General features: G+C 32.2%; 1 protein-coding gene across 4 annotated transcripts; it reads right to left on the bottom strand.

The window, feature by feature from the left end:
* Positions 1 to 3,990: 3,990 nt before the first annotated feature.
* On the bottom strand, positions 3,991 to 13,698 carry LOC112012965 (disease resistance protein RUN1). Of its 4 annotated transcripts, XR_010630391.1 has the most exons (11): positions 12,922 to 13,698; positions 10,168 to 11,278; positions 9,730 to 10,002; positions 8,845 to 9,645; positions 7,965 to 8,752; positions 7,695 to 7,856; positions 7,420 to 7,607; positions 6,143 to 6,241; positions 4,650 to 5,663; positions 4,450 to 4,537; positions 3,991 to 4,165 (listed from the first exon to the last, which is right to left on the bottom strand). XR_010630391.1 is itself a non-coding variant. In XM_065777292.1 (6 exons), exons 1-6 carry the CDS (start codon positions 13,416 to 13,418, stop codon positions 7,832 to 7,834), a joined length of 3,495 nt encoding a protein of 1,164 aa, XP_065633364.1. In that variant the 5' UTR covers positions 13,419 to 13,698; the 3' UTR covers positions 7,617 to 7,831. The 4 variants fall into 4 exon arrangements, 1 of the variants encoding a protein (XP_065633364.1); XR_010630390.1 differs by having other exon boundaries at positions 4,650 to 6,241; XR_010630392.1 differs by having other exon boundaries at positions 4,650 to 6,241; positions 7,420 to 7,568.
* Between the last annotated feature and the right edge of the window lie 721 nt (positions 13,699 to 14,419).

Genomic DNA, 14,419 nt, shown 5'->3' with positions numbered 1-14,419 from the left:
CTATTTGAAATTTACTTCTTGTTCATGAAATCACAGTCCCATGTGGCCCTTTTAGCCAAATAATGCAAACATATTCTTACTATTTTTCAGTACAAAAAAATAAACTACAAATTTTTCATGAAGTGGCTAATGAGCCATATATATATATATATATATGACTAGCCTTGAATTACTAAATTTCTCATAATAGATGACATAAGACATGCATAATAACAACAAAAAAAAAAAAAGTATGAGATGAGAAGCCCATATTTAGCAAACGCGCCCCAGAAGAAGAAGATGACAAATAGACTTAACTAAAAAGTGTTCAGCTCCCCTCCCGTTTAGAAGTAATTATATAATACTCCCGGAGTACCATAAATGCATACTCCTTCCCCTTATATAATTGTGAGTCCCACTAATTAAATTCATGGTGGGACCCATAATTCATGTGAGAGGAAGGAGTACGCATTTATAGTACTTCCAGAGTATACAATAATTTTCCCCTGTTTAGTACCCCCAGGTATCTCCCATTTTAAATAGGATGACAAACAAACACATGGCATACAATCCAATCGTTATTAAAAAATAAATAAATAAATCACTCAAACACAAATTTTCTCACTTTCTTCGTTTGTCTCATTCTTTCTTTTATTTCTTCTGTTCTACACCTCCTAGTTCGTTGTCCTAACTCCCAACTCTAAAAATCAAGTCTTCTTTTTTCTCTCTTCTACCCATACTCAAATTTCCCCTCACAGTTTGTTTCTCTCCATCTCTCTCTCATTTCTCCTTTTCTTTGCCTCTCTCATAACTTTGCTTGCAAAAGCCTAAACAAGATAGATCACTACGCTCTCAGAACTTCATCACAATGGCATGGCCCAAGATTTAAGGTATCAAATACTCAACCAAATCAATTAAAAGGAACAAATTAAGGAGTGAGGGAAAAAAAAACAATACTTGGGGGTAATGTTCAACAATTAAGCAAATGGGTATTTGAAAAAGTGCGGGAAAAGAGTGAAATAGACAAGATGGAAACAGTTCTAAGAAGAAAAAGAAAGGAAACAATGAAGAGAAATAAGATGAGGAAGAAGAAAATGGGATCCCGCCAACAAATATCATGATTATGGTGCAAAAATTCTTATTGTTCTTATAGAAAAACTGGGGAGACTTGATTTTGAGTTAGGAATGGGAGGGCCTAAAGAGAAGAAATGATGAGAGAGAGAATGAGACAAACGGAGAAAGTGAGAAAATTTGTGCTTGAGTGGTTTTTTTTTTTTTTAATTTATTTTTTTATAACTGTTGGATTACCTATATGCCATGTGTTAGTCATCCTTTTTAAAATAAGAGATAACTGGAGGCTGCTAAACAGAAGGGGATCTAAACCCAAACAAAAAATATGATAGAAAAAAATATTGAGATATCACGTAAAGCTATAAGCAAGCCGAGTCTAATCAAGTATAAAAATTTCAGACAAATTCATTTTATTTTATTTCGAACACAAAGTTGAACTCGAATTCATCATCAAACAACATTAATTGTTCAAGCTTGGTTCATTTATTTGTGGAGTAAGCTCGAACTTGTTCGCGAATTACTTGATTAACTTATTTTTTTTATATATAGGGTCTTCTTATGAGTACTCTTAAGGCAATTGTTAATAAACCATTTAAAGAAAATTTTGACATTGCTTTCATGGGAAATTGTTTTTATCTTTTTCCCAATAAAAAGTTTCTTAAAATAGTTCCTAAATCAATACACTTAAAGCATCCGTTAACATTTCCATTCTATATATAGTAAAATTATTACTAAAATGTTTTAGTCCTTCAAAAATCTATGAATTTTTACTACAAATGGACTGTTAATTTGAGCCCCCATGTTCACGAGCTTATTTATAAACATATTATTAAGTCTGAGCTTGACTCATTTAATAATCGAGCTTAAAGTTAGGCTAGAGCTTGAGCTTGGATTGTTTCGGTGAATTATGTAAATGATGTAATGTTTAGTTATTTTCACAATTCCTGATCTTGATTACTTCTGGGTTTTGTACGATTCTTCCACTACTACAAAGCAAAGAGAGAGAGAGTTTTGAGCTTTTCCAATTAAATCATGTAATGAAACAGTTCTGTTAGGGACATAATTTATACAATTGGCTAATCTTTTGATAAAATACACTTTACTTATAATTGAATAGATCTAGGATGGTTTAAGACTTCAAGAAATATGTTGTTCAAGTCATAAAGATCTAACCAAGAAACAAGTGAAGAAAAATTATTCATTAAAGCTCAACAAAATCCTTTCTATTGAGATTTAATGTTAAAGCTCAACAAAAGCTCGACACAAGCTGTATTTGTCAAGAACTACGAAATCAGAAATTTCATACCTAATTACACGCATATTCCTATGTATTTGTGTTGGGTTTCTTTTCTCACTACCCTAGACATATATAAAGATTATTTTAAAGGCCATTGCGCGTGCATTGAGTGACCAGATGCAAAAAGTGGGCTAATTCATTATTCTCTCTGAAGAAGTTTCTGCGTCTTTATGTCAAGGATTTTGTAAACAAAAAGTTTCCTAATCTTCATTGTTGATGAATAGAAGAACTTTACAGCCAACAATCTTCTTCAAGTTGATGAGTTAATCACGTACTGAGATCCGTGCATTATTGGTTAGTCACGTACTAAAATTCGTGCATTGAACGGAGAGATTATCGCTACAATACAAATCCAATTGAATATTAGGATAAGGGTTCAACTGTAGGTTAGTATTTCGGGATAGGCCAAAGCGTTTAGTAAAATTCATTATACTTGTAACTACTTGTGATTGATAATAGTAGATTCTCGGAAATGGTAACCTTAAAATCACCCAGTAGTATTTTGTCTCGGTAGTTTTCCCCGTTCCTAAACAAATCACCTATGTCAAATTTGATTTTCACTGCATTTAGTTATTTAGTGATTTGTTTGTGTTATCACGTTATTGCACATAATTTGATTAATTAATTAACTTGGGTAATTAATTAATTCGCAAAGAGGTCAATTCATTTTTGCCCTGTCAAGTTCATCAAATCTAACCCTCTATTGTTCAACTTGGGTTGAAAAGATGAAAGAAACACATGCACACAGATTCTTAATTCCAAATTAGGAGTGAGACGTCAAATTCCTAATTCCTAAAGAGCGGGAAAAAAAGAACCAAAAACAAATGTACGAGATCATTTTTTATGTAATCTAATTCAAAATGACCAAAGAGTAAGATGGAAGATTTTGGATTTGGGTTTTTGTTGAATTATTGTCGTCAAGTCAAACTGGGTTCCTAGCGTAGAAATCTTGACTCAGTGTAGAATGTGAACTATTAAAAAAAGCAAAAAACTCAAATCTAAAATAAACAAACAATTTATGTAAGTAATCTAGCTTTAGTTGAATAACCTCAATAATTGAAGTTAAAATATATGCCACCTTTATCTTAAAGCATGGGATATTTAGATTTTCACTTAGTGATAGGAAAACTCACATTGATTACTGCCAAAAAAAGAGAGTAAAGAAACTCAAAATCTCTGAGGTTAATTGTTATGTGTTAGTTTATATGCATAACATGATCGAGGACTATAATACCAAGTATTGCAATTGAAAAATCAATACAAACTAATAACAATGTCATGTTTTTACAGATATTTAAAGAATCACAAATCCTAGACACAAACAACAACATTCAAATTGTAAACCCAACATATATGGTGTGTTGAACATATTCACATTTTCTTCATCTGAACAAACTCCTCAATATAAGAAAATTATTGGTCATTTCCAGCACCCAAGGATCCACTGTACAAGATGAGTCAAGTATGGCTCTACTTTTTTCCTCCTAAAAAAAAAAAAAACAAACAAACAAAGAAGTACGGCTCTACTAGGGAATTACTGATCTCTGAAGTTCAGCATTTTAGATTCCCTCTTGAATTTGCTGCAAAATGTGTGAATGAGAGAGAAGGCCACACACAAATAGAGAGGATACTGTATCATGTATGTGTCACTTTACTTATAGAATAGAGTCAGGATCGTAGAATTTTTGGTAGCAAATTAATTGCCTTGATGCACTAGTTGAATTCCCAACTAATCAATAAGCAATTTATCGAGCTTGGGAATCTCAATGATAAATAGTATTTACCACTGCTTGCTGCTATATACTGTAGGCACATCTTCTGCATTGGAAAATTCTTGCTATTAAGAATAAACCCAAAGACAACCAATGAAATTGGAAATTAAGTTCTAAAAAAGCATAAAAATTAATTGTCTTCTCTTTTTCAAAAGCATTATTCCTAGAGGTCTTAGTGATTATTGGATGACTTCTATTTTCAAATAAAGATATCAAATTTTGGTTGACATTAAAGTCACAAATATCAGTAGTTTATAACAATATCATGAATAAACTAAGTTCATTAAATAACATGAATACTTAGAAAATGTACAGTATGATTTCTTTTACCTCTACAACTCTTTAATTTGATATGTACTCTTCAGGGAATTGTACCAAAAAGAGGGAGCCAATGGCTGCAAGTTTTTCGAGACTCATGCTGATTCAGAGATATAAAGGAATAATATTCATTAATCATCCTACCTGTTAATCCAAATTAAACTAGACCAGTACTCAACAGTCAAGCGTTGCTAATAAAAAAAAGTACCAACCTTCACACAGGCTAAAGAAGCAAATGTTCATCAAGACACTTATCAAGGAGAAAACAATGGTCTGATAATCTGTTTCAAAAAAATATATCATAACATATACATCAAAGACTAGTCACTCTCAACACATAAGCAAACACTGCAATATTTATCAATAACAGTTTTATTTCTCTAAAAGAATCTGCATATACAACTTTTTCTTGATATTGTACATTCAAATATAACACAATTCCTTTTTGCTAGAGAAGAAAGAACCTATTTTTAAATGAAGGCCATACCTCATCTATGCCTTTTCCAGTCTAAAGTCTATTATGCACCATGTGCCAATTATGTTATAGAACAAGAGAATATACATAATATTAAGTGTTGGTGCACTCCGCATTTTTGAAATTTTATGACAAATTTCACACATAAAAATAACATAGAAACCTTAATGAATTTCATATAGAATTATGATCTTCCTCCCCCCACGAAAAAAGGAAAGAAAAAAAGATTAAGATCCAACCGTCATTCCTGATCAGATGTCTTCATAGTATGATAAGATACTTTTAGCAGGTCAGAAATGATTAAGAGCTCACTACTGTGAAGTCATTAGCACCTTTTATATACTCAAGGTAACAACGGCTCAAGCCAAAGCTTATTTATTTTAATATCTGATACAGGGCTGACTACAAGAATCCAATCAAAGACAGAATCTAGAAGACCGCAAGGTTCTTTTTTGTTATTACATTTAATTATAACTATTAGTCTAAATTGTGGTGCATAATCATAACCAATCCTGAACACTTAACCGCATTGTCTCATGTCATCCAGAATTTGACACAAATTTGTTCCAGTAATATTTGCAAGGAAGCTAGGAGTAGCATCCTTAAAGCTGTGCCATTGCTTTCAATACTTAGAATCAAATCCAAGTGAGGCTCTCCAATAAAAGATTAATAAATTGTAAGCATCTAAAAAAAGATTTTATAAACTCATAATTATTGTTAATGGAACATACCTTTTGAAAAGATTTGTTCTCTGCAATGAAAATCCACCATAAGGATCGTCAACCACTCCTTCATAGAACCACCCAAAATTTCGTTCGATTTATGTTTGAGAAAGAAAAGATTAGATAGAATCATAAAATTATAATGCACAAAACAATAGAATTAAAACAACTTAATCAAAACGCAGAACCACATTATTTTTTTTTATTCTAATATCTCCGAACCATAATCCCAGTTTTTTACTTAATATATTTGTACCTTGTCAACATCGGGGAATATTTATTTTCACGTTACAGATAACATCCCTTTTTTTCCACATCAGTTACAAGAGATATATTGTATTTTATGCTCATTTAAATGTAGAAGTAGGGTGAAGATTAGAATTTACTTATGACCTAGGAAGTAAGGACACTTCATTTAGGGTGTTGTACCGTGTTGTATCCGTTTTGTACCAGCTGTTTCATGTTATAATTTTTCAAAAATTATTTGTGTCGCCAGGTCGTACCGTACCTGTGTCCATGTCCATGCTTCCTAGCTTATGACAGATAATTGTAATAACACCTGATGCTTTTTTTTTGTAAATTGTATAGAACAAGCTCAAAACTTTAACTGCAAAGAGAAAAACCATCTAAGGAGAGATATTATTTTTTAAACAAAAGAATAATTCAGATATAATTCAAATTATTCGGAACATGCAATATCATTAAGGAGCTCTGTATCACATTGAACAATGCTTGCATAGATTCATCATGGGCTGCAATACATTGTGAAAATCCCTCAGTGAACATTCTAGGAATGATTGTGCAGATTCAAGGCACAATCAAACTTGAGAGTGAAACCACAATTCTTGCATCTTCAACTAGAAACTAGTGCCTAAATTGTGAAGCTGTACCACTGTGCCCTAGTAATTCTGATTTAAGAATTTTTGACATTTATAAAACGTGCATTAATTGTGAGTGGCATAAAATAATTTTTTTAAAAAAGGACATTTAACTGAAAATTCATAGTCTAAATTATTATTTGTTTAAATGTATGAGTATATTGAACTCGGAGGGAACATTACAATGCAAAATTAACATTACATTTACATGAGATTTTCTTTTTGCAAAATATTTACTTGATATTGTCTTTTTGCTAAGTATGTACTTGATGTTTTAACTTAGTCATTGGTTACAACAGGTGAAAAATTAATAAAAGGGGAAAGGAAAAACAAATGCAACAATAAACCTTTTTTTATTTATGGGTAAGTACGAACCTATTGAGTTTTGAAACCATGACCTCACCTTCCATTCCATTATTATTGGAGGAGTAAGTACCAATTGAGCTATAGCTCATCGGTCATAAATGACCTCCTCTTCACAGTATTTTTATTTATAAGAAAGTTAAACCCATGTATATTGTTTGTACAAGATATACAAGCATAAATATTTGCTCATGAAAAATGTTTACTTTTCTCTACAAGGCATTCCAATAATAAGTTTTAAGGTGATATTTTTTGTAATTACAATATATATATATATATTCAAAATTGAATTTGTAGATATCAGTAACTCCAAGTGAAATAAGAGAATGCCAAAGAACCATAGAAAATTACTATAATAAAACTAGTTGGAGGTAATCCTAAATTTATTCACAACATATTTGCAAGTAGGTGAGACATGAAATGGTTACAGAGCTATGGCCTTCAAAGGGATAGAAGACTTGTTCATAGGTACAGAACTACAGATATAGAGATTGATTCAAATGTCTGCAGAATAAGGACATCAAGTACCAAAGAAAAGACTTACATCTGTACCCAGCTCCATCATTTCGAAGTCATCAAAATATGAGAACAGAGGATCCTAGGGAAAAAATCTCATATGTATGAGGAATTGCTTTCATCAACAGCTACGGAAATCAACCCAACAATGTTGAAGTTGTGGCTCTGTCATCCTTACTGATTCAAGTGTTTGCAATAAATACTTGAGCAACAATCCTATAATTGAGCATTTAATTAAGAGAAATAGAAAGAGAAGTACCCAAAGATGAAAATCCAAAAATGCAACTATAGAAGGAGGCATACCTTGGCATCGAAGTTCAATCAAGATTTTCTTGCCTTCTTTGATGGTGGATACAACTTGGAGTTGGAACCATCATTGAAATAAGAGTGGGCCATTGAAAGCCCTGAATCTTCTTCTCAATTGTTGAAAGCCCTCAGATCTATCTCTTCCATTTCCCCAGAGCCCTTGAGTTTCCAAAAAAAAAAAAAAAAAAAAAAGAACACACAGAACTAGTTTGTTTCATTTTCTTTGGCTTTCCATACAGAGAGAGTGAATAATAAAAAAGAAGGTACCTGGACATGCGCGTTGCAGTTGGAAGGGTTGGACGAGAGCTCCTTTTCCAGAGTCGGAATCGGATTCGAAGCCATCCGAAGTGGGACAGGTAGTGTTTTTGGCGACGTCTGGCATAGGTTGGTCGATGGTTTCTTCTTCGCCGTCCACATGGATGTCCAGAATCTCCTCCATTGTTGACAGCCCATTGATCCATATCAGAGCCACAACAATTATGCCTAGCACTTGGACTCGGCAAGTGAAAAACATCAGATTTTTGGGAACAACAGATGCACTCTACACGTACCCCCCACCTTCTTGGATGGTTTTTAACCCAATCCATCATAACCGAACCCAAACCCTTAATTTCACATATTACCTCAACATAATTTAGTTCAGATGGGTTTGACTCATTCAATCGTATCTGTAATTCGTAATTAGATAAAGAAAATATCCACAGATCATCAGATAATTCATCTGTATCTATAGGAGTTGTTCTAAGGTACTTTTTTTCACACCCATTGATGGAAAGGAAAACTTCACAGGAAGACAGCCGTGAATAGTTCGCCGGTCCAAAAGCAAAACAGACATAAAAAGGATTTGGAAATTTGCGACCAACCCAAAATGATAGGACATCTCTATCACTTTCATGGTTTAAGTTCAACCAACTTGGAATCTCAGTTACTGGTAGTATAATATCAAATTTATCATCATTCAATAATTCGCTTGATGATGTTTGTGGATCCATTAATATCCTGCTTCTTGCTCCTTTACATGCTTTATTTGGTAAAATCCCTAAAATTTCTCCAACCTGCATGCAATTAGCAAATTCAATAAATTGAATCTCCAATCTAGAAGAAAGTAACAAAAATTGTATCTTTATAACTTAAAAAAGGGAGAAACCTGATTCAATAATGTGCTTAATGATTGTGGATTCAACGAATAGCTTTTGCTTGCATTCACACATTCTACCGATTGTGGAAGCCTTGGAATTTCCCAAAGCTGCTTGCAATGTTGTATATCAAGGATCGCTAATGAAGTAAATCTGCTAAGGCTTTCAGGGATGCTAACAATATTAGTTGCAGATAGATTTAGAGAATTCAATGCAGGGAAGTACTCGGGTTTCATCAAAAAATCTAATTCAATTATATTTTTATTGCCCTTGAAACTCAAGGACGTCAAACTCAAAAACCCATATCTGGAAAAGCCATCCAAATAATCGTATGTCTGTCTCAATTTGGCAGTGGGAATATATAGTCCAAAAAGATGTTGTAATGTATAGATGTCATCAGGAAGATACCTAAGGTTTTCGCAATCCTCTAAGTTTAAGCCACGAAGCCCAGTGAGATACTTAATTGATGATGGCAACTCTCGAATACCACTCCCACATAAATTTAAATTATATAAACATTTCATTTCTGGATGAATATTAGGAAACTTCTCCAGGCTTAAGCAGTCCCTAAGAACAAATTCCACAAGAGATTTCAACATGAGGTTGTTTGGAAGAGTTTGAAGTTTTCCACAACCTTGGAGATCCCATACCTGAAGCTTATCAAGAAATCCAACCGACTCATGAACCTCAACTAAATTTTGACAATAGGAAAGATCCAGTGTTTCTAGGCTTGGAGTACACAACTCAGGTAATTTTGTAATGGACTCACACCTTTTGAGATTGATATATTTTAAATATTTTAGTTGGATTCCCTGTAGAAGAAAAAAAATATATTTTAGACCAACATTCAAATATAATTTAAAGAAATTATAATTTATAAATACTAATACTCATACCAATTTGAATGTTGTCTCCAATCTAATAAGACTTCTTGGCATCTCAAGTTCAACAAGTTGTCGAGGATAATATTTGGATGGCAAGGAAAATGGAAATTCAGGCCATTGAAGCAACGTTAACCCGTTGGGGAGATATTCAAGTTCTTCACAAATGTGTACATTACGAACTATTAGAAATTTGAGATTTACCATCTTTTCAAAAACTTTAGCTTCTATTTGCATCTTTATCGGGTGAGGTGAGCAACACATAATTCCCCGAATTTTACTTGATCCCTAATTGGACAAAGCATTAATTACACTAAATAATAGAACTATAAAAAATTTTAAAAATTAAACAAACATATACCAATAAACTTAAATTTTCTTCAACATTAAAAGGAAAAAAATAAATAGAAAAAACTCATTTGGGAAAAAAAAGAGATGCAAAAGAACTTATACCATATTTGTAGTTAGTAGTTCTTCAGCATCCTCAAAACACCATATCCTGCTCCGTTCTCCAAGCTCTTTTGATTCTTGTTGAACAATTTCTCTCCCCATTTGTTGAAGCAAGTCATGCATCCACAAATTGCCAGATTGACCAACAGTTATGAGACACTTATCAATAAGCTTTCTAATTCCATAATCAGGAAATAAGTTGCAAGCATCTAATATATTCATTACATAATCCTTCTTTAATCCCTTGAAGAAACATGAAATATCAAGAAAAATATCCTTTTCAGCCCTTCCAAGTCCATCATAGCTTATTTTGAGTTTTTCTTGAATTTTTTCATGAGGTATGTTTTTATACTTTTCCAATGCACTTTTCCATTCACAAATACTTTTTCCACACAGATCAGAACCAATTATTTTAAGAGCTAATGGAAGGCCATTGGCATAATGTATGATTTGCTCTGTAACTTCTGAATAATTTTTCTCCGGTTCAATTTTTTGGAAGGCATGCAGGTTGAAGAGCTCACGAGATTCAGATTGATTTAATTCCTTAAGCTCATAGATTGGATGATCTTTTCCAAAAGTGTTTAGCACTTGTTTGTCTCTTGTTGTTATAATGACTCGACTTCCTAGAGCAAACCAATTACATTCTCCAAGCAAATTTACCATCACTTCCGAGTCAGCCACATTGTCAAGAATTAAAAGAAGTCTTTTATGACAAAGCCTTTCCTTTATCATAATAATTCCTTTGGGTACACTGTCTACCTTTACATATGTGCCCCGTGAGATCTTAGAAAGAAGCATCTCTTGTAGTTTGATTATGTCATCATTTGTTTCCGACTTTTCTTTAACATCCTCTAGAAAGCAACTCAATTCAAAAAAATTAGCAATTCTGTTATAAATAGCCTTTGCAACTGTAGTCTTACCTACTCCTCCAAGACCATGAATCCCTACCATGCGAACATCATTTGACTTCATATCTAAGAGCAATTCTATAGCATCTGCACGAGAATCTATTCCAACTGGGTGTTTAGTAACAAATAACTGAGTGCGATTCAATTTAGTAACTAATATCTCTTTAATAATTTTCTGGATAAATTGAGTTTCAGGTTCAATACAGCTGTCACACACAAAGCATAAGAAACATATAATAAGTTAGACAAATTGAAAATATACATAAATGGGTCGTTCATGTATGAAGAGTTCAAAAGTTTTAAAGTTATTGTGGGTTGGAACAGTAAGTTCGTCTAATGGGTAGTGTCTAGGGGCAAGGTTTTTGTATTGGATTTGTAGCTTCTCTTCATATAGTGAATTGCCCTATTTGGGTTGGGTTGCCCTTGCTATATATATATATATATATATTCCATTTGAAATGTTCTGTATCTATTTTTTTCACTTTCTCACCATATCGTGGTGTTATTTGTTTATTACTTTTATTGCTTGCTTTATTGATTAGTGACTTGATGGTTTCATTGATTAAATCATTAAAATTGGGTTGGTATAATTGGGAATTAATTCACATATGCGTTACATTTTAACTTTGGGAATTAATTCCTCTCCAAAACTACTTTACAATTGAATTTCATGAGTTGTGAGTAGGTTTTTTTTTTTTTTTTTTTTTTTTTTTTTTTTTTGAGCTACAATAGATTCTCAATTAATAGAGTTAAATAATTGCTTTAGTGAGCATGCAATGAGGTTTCTTTGAATGTCATTATTGAATAGATTTTTTTCAGCTACAGTAGATTATCAATTAAAAGAATTAATTTATGGTTTTTCTTAGCATACAATGAAGCTGATTATTCTTAACTTAGCATTACGTCTTCAAGAGATCAATGATTTTTTTAGAATTGATGATATTCGTTTGTTGGGAGAACAATTACTTACAAGATTTTACATATCATGAAAAACTACTATTATAAATTGAACTTTATCATTATAGGCATAATGTAATTTAACACTCAAACTTTAAAAAACATTATAATAAAAAATAATAATAAAAAAAAACAATTCAAGAATTGTACAAATAGATGTTAGGGACCAAAAGTCAATAGCTTATCAACTTGTTTTTAGAGTGGTTTGTTATCATACTTACTTATCTAAGATTTATTGTAACTACGAAATGAGGATTTTCTGTCCTAAATATAGTAAAGATTAAGCTCACAACAAAATGAGAGGGACGATCTAACACTCTTTGATCATGTATATTGAAAGAGAAATTGCTATTAAATTTTTAGTACAAAATTAATTATAGATTATTTTTTAGAATAAAAAAGAAGATCAAATGCTATTTTGATAGATCATATAAAATTGAGTAAAATTTTTTTTTTTTTAATTTCTTTGTTTTGTTAATATTTCATTAATACTGAACAAATACCATTAAATTTTCACACATATTAATGTAGTTTTGAGCTTTAGTATATTTCTTAAGTGAATTTTTTTTTTTTTTTAATTCAAGATCGGGGCTTGCCAAAGGTGATACCCTAATTCTCTCGTAACCTTTTTCTAATCCATGATTGGATCTACTGAAGTCGATTATTAAAGTTTGTAAGTTATAATTGGTAAAATTATGTGGCGTTAAATTTTTTTATTTTTTATTTTTAAAATTTCTACAATCAACTTTTATAACTTATCTACCAAAGTAGTCTATGAAAAACAAGGTACTTTCATAATCTAGCATTTAATGATAACTTTTCTTTGGTGTGAATCCCATAACAAAACTATTAAACTCTATAACTTATAGAAGAGCAATGAATAGTTACGTACCCCTCCTTGTAATGGAACCCAGACAAGCCAGTTGCTTTAGTCAAAGCTGTCCTCCACATCTGAACTTTCTCCTTGTTATCCTTTAAATTTTCTTCATGTTGAGTTAGTGCTACTCCAACTTTTCCCTTTTGTTTGCGTATTTCTGACGGATCCACTTTGTAAAATACAGGGAGAACCATCTGCGTCTGCCCATTATTCCTACATTCAAGAATCTTTACAAGTTCATCTAAGCACCAACCGGAAGATGCATAATTATCAGAGAACACAACAATTGAAATCATTGACAATTCAATAGCTTTAAGAAGTTCTGTTGAGATTTCCTCTCCTCTCTGAAGGTCATTATCTATGAAGGTGTTGAAACCATTGTCACATAAAGCTTGATATAGATGACTTGTAAAATTATAGCGGGTGTCTTCCCCTCTAAAACTTAAGAAAACATCGTAGATAAATCGGGGAGTGAAAGAAGAGGAGGCTCCGTCATTGATCTGGAGAGCCATAGGAATAATCTTATGAGCAAAAAGTTGAGAAAAATATGGAGAGAAGAAGGGTGTGATGAGATGCAAAACAAAATGACTTTAATAACAAAACGCAGTTTGATCGGAGAATGGATCAAATTGTTGTGACGGTCCCACGCGTTCCATTAAAAATTGAGAATGGATCTGAATGCTTGAACGCAGGGAGTGAGAGAGTGAGGGAGAGATATCTGAGATCTGCAGACTCTTGCAAGTGGGAAGAGATTAACACGTGTGAAAAACTGAAAAGGCACTTGGAATAATAATACGCGTAACTTTAAGCAAGACCAAAAAGACAAAATAGGCTCTTTTTTATAAGAATAAAAAAGAAAAAAAAAAGTCAGGACACGTTAAATTTTGAAAGTGTGTTTGGTAGAGAAGTTTGAAAATTGTTGTTTGTAGTTTTTTGAAATACGTATAGATGAAAAAGTGTGTTGAAATGCGTGAAATACTGTTTAAAAACTAAAAAATATTTTTTGAAAACACAAACCAAATGGGCCCGGACCTTTGGCTCACCCAACCATATTTCCCAAATGAAATATACTTTTAACCAGGGTAATTCTACTGTTTTTTTTTTTTTTGGGTAAAGTACTTGCCTATTAGCATTAGGTTACCATAACATCATATTTGATGATACTATCTTCACATTATAGTATTAATATCATATATAATTATACTTTTGTCACATACGATAGTACCATTATTTTTTCTCACATTCGATGGTATCATTCTTATATTGTGCAATACCGACATCACATGTAACGGTACTTTTGTTACATTTTGTGTTTCTTTTTTTTTTTTTTCTCATATTTGACAGTATCATTCTCACATTGTGCAGTACCAATATCACATATGGTTGTATTTTTGTCACATTTAGTGGTTCTTCTATTTTTTTTCTCACAATTGATAGTACCATCCTCATATTGTGCAGTACCAACATAACATGGTTCCCTTATTTATTTTTTTCTCACATTTAATGGTATCAT

Source organism: Quercus suber, unplaced genomic scaffold (genome assembly GCF_002906115.3).
Source record: "Quercus suber isolate HL8 unplaced genomic scaffold, Cork oak 2.0 scaffold_152, whole genome shotgun sequence".
NCBI lineage: Eukaryota > Viridiplantae > Streptophyta > Magnoliopsida > Fagales > Fagaceae > Quercus > Quercus suber.
Note: the sequence above shows the minus strand (reverse complement) of the source record. Positions and strands in the feature narration are given on the sequence as shown.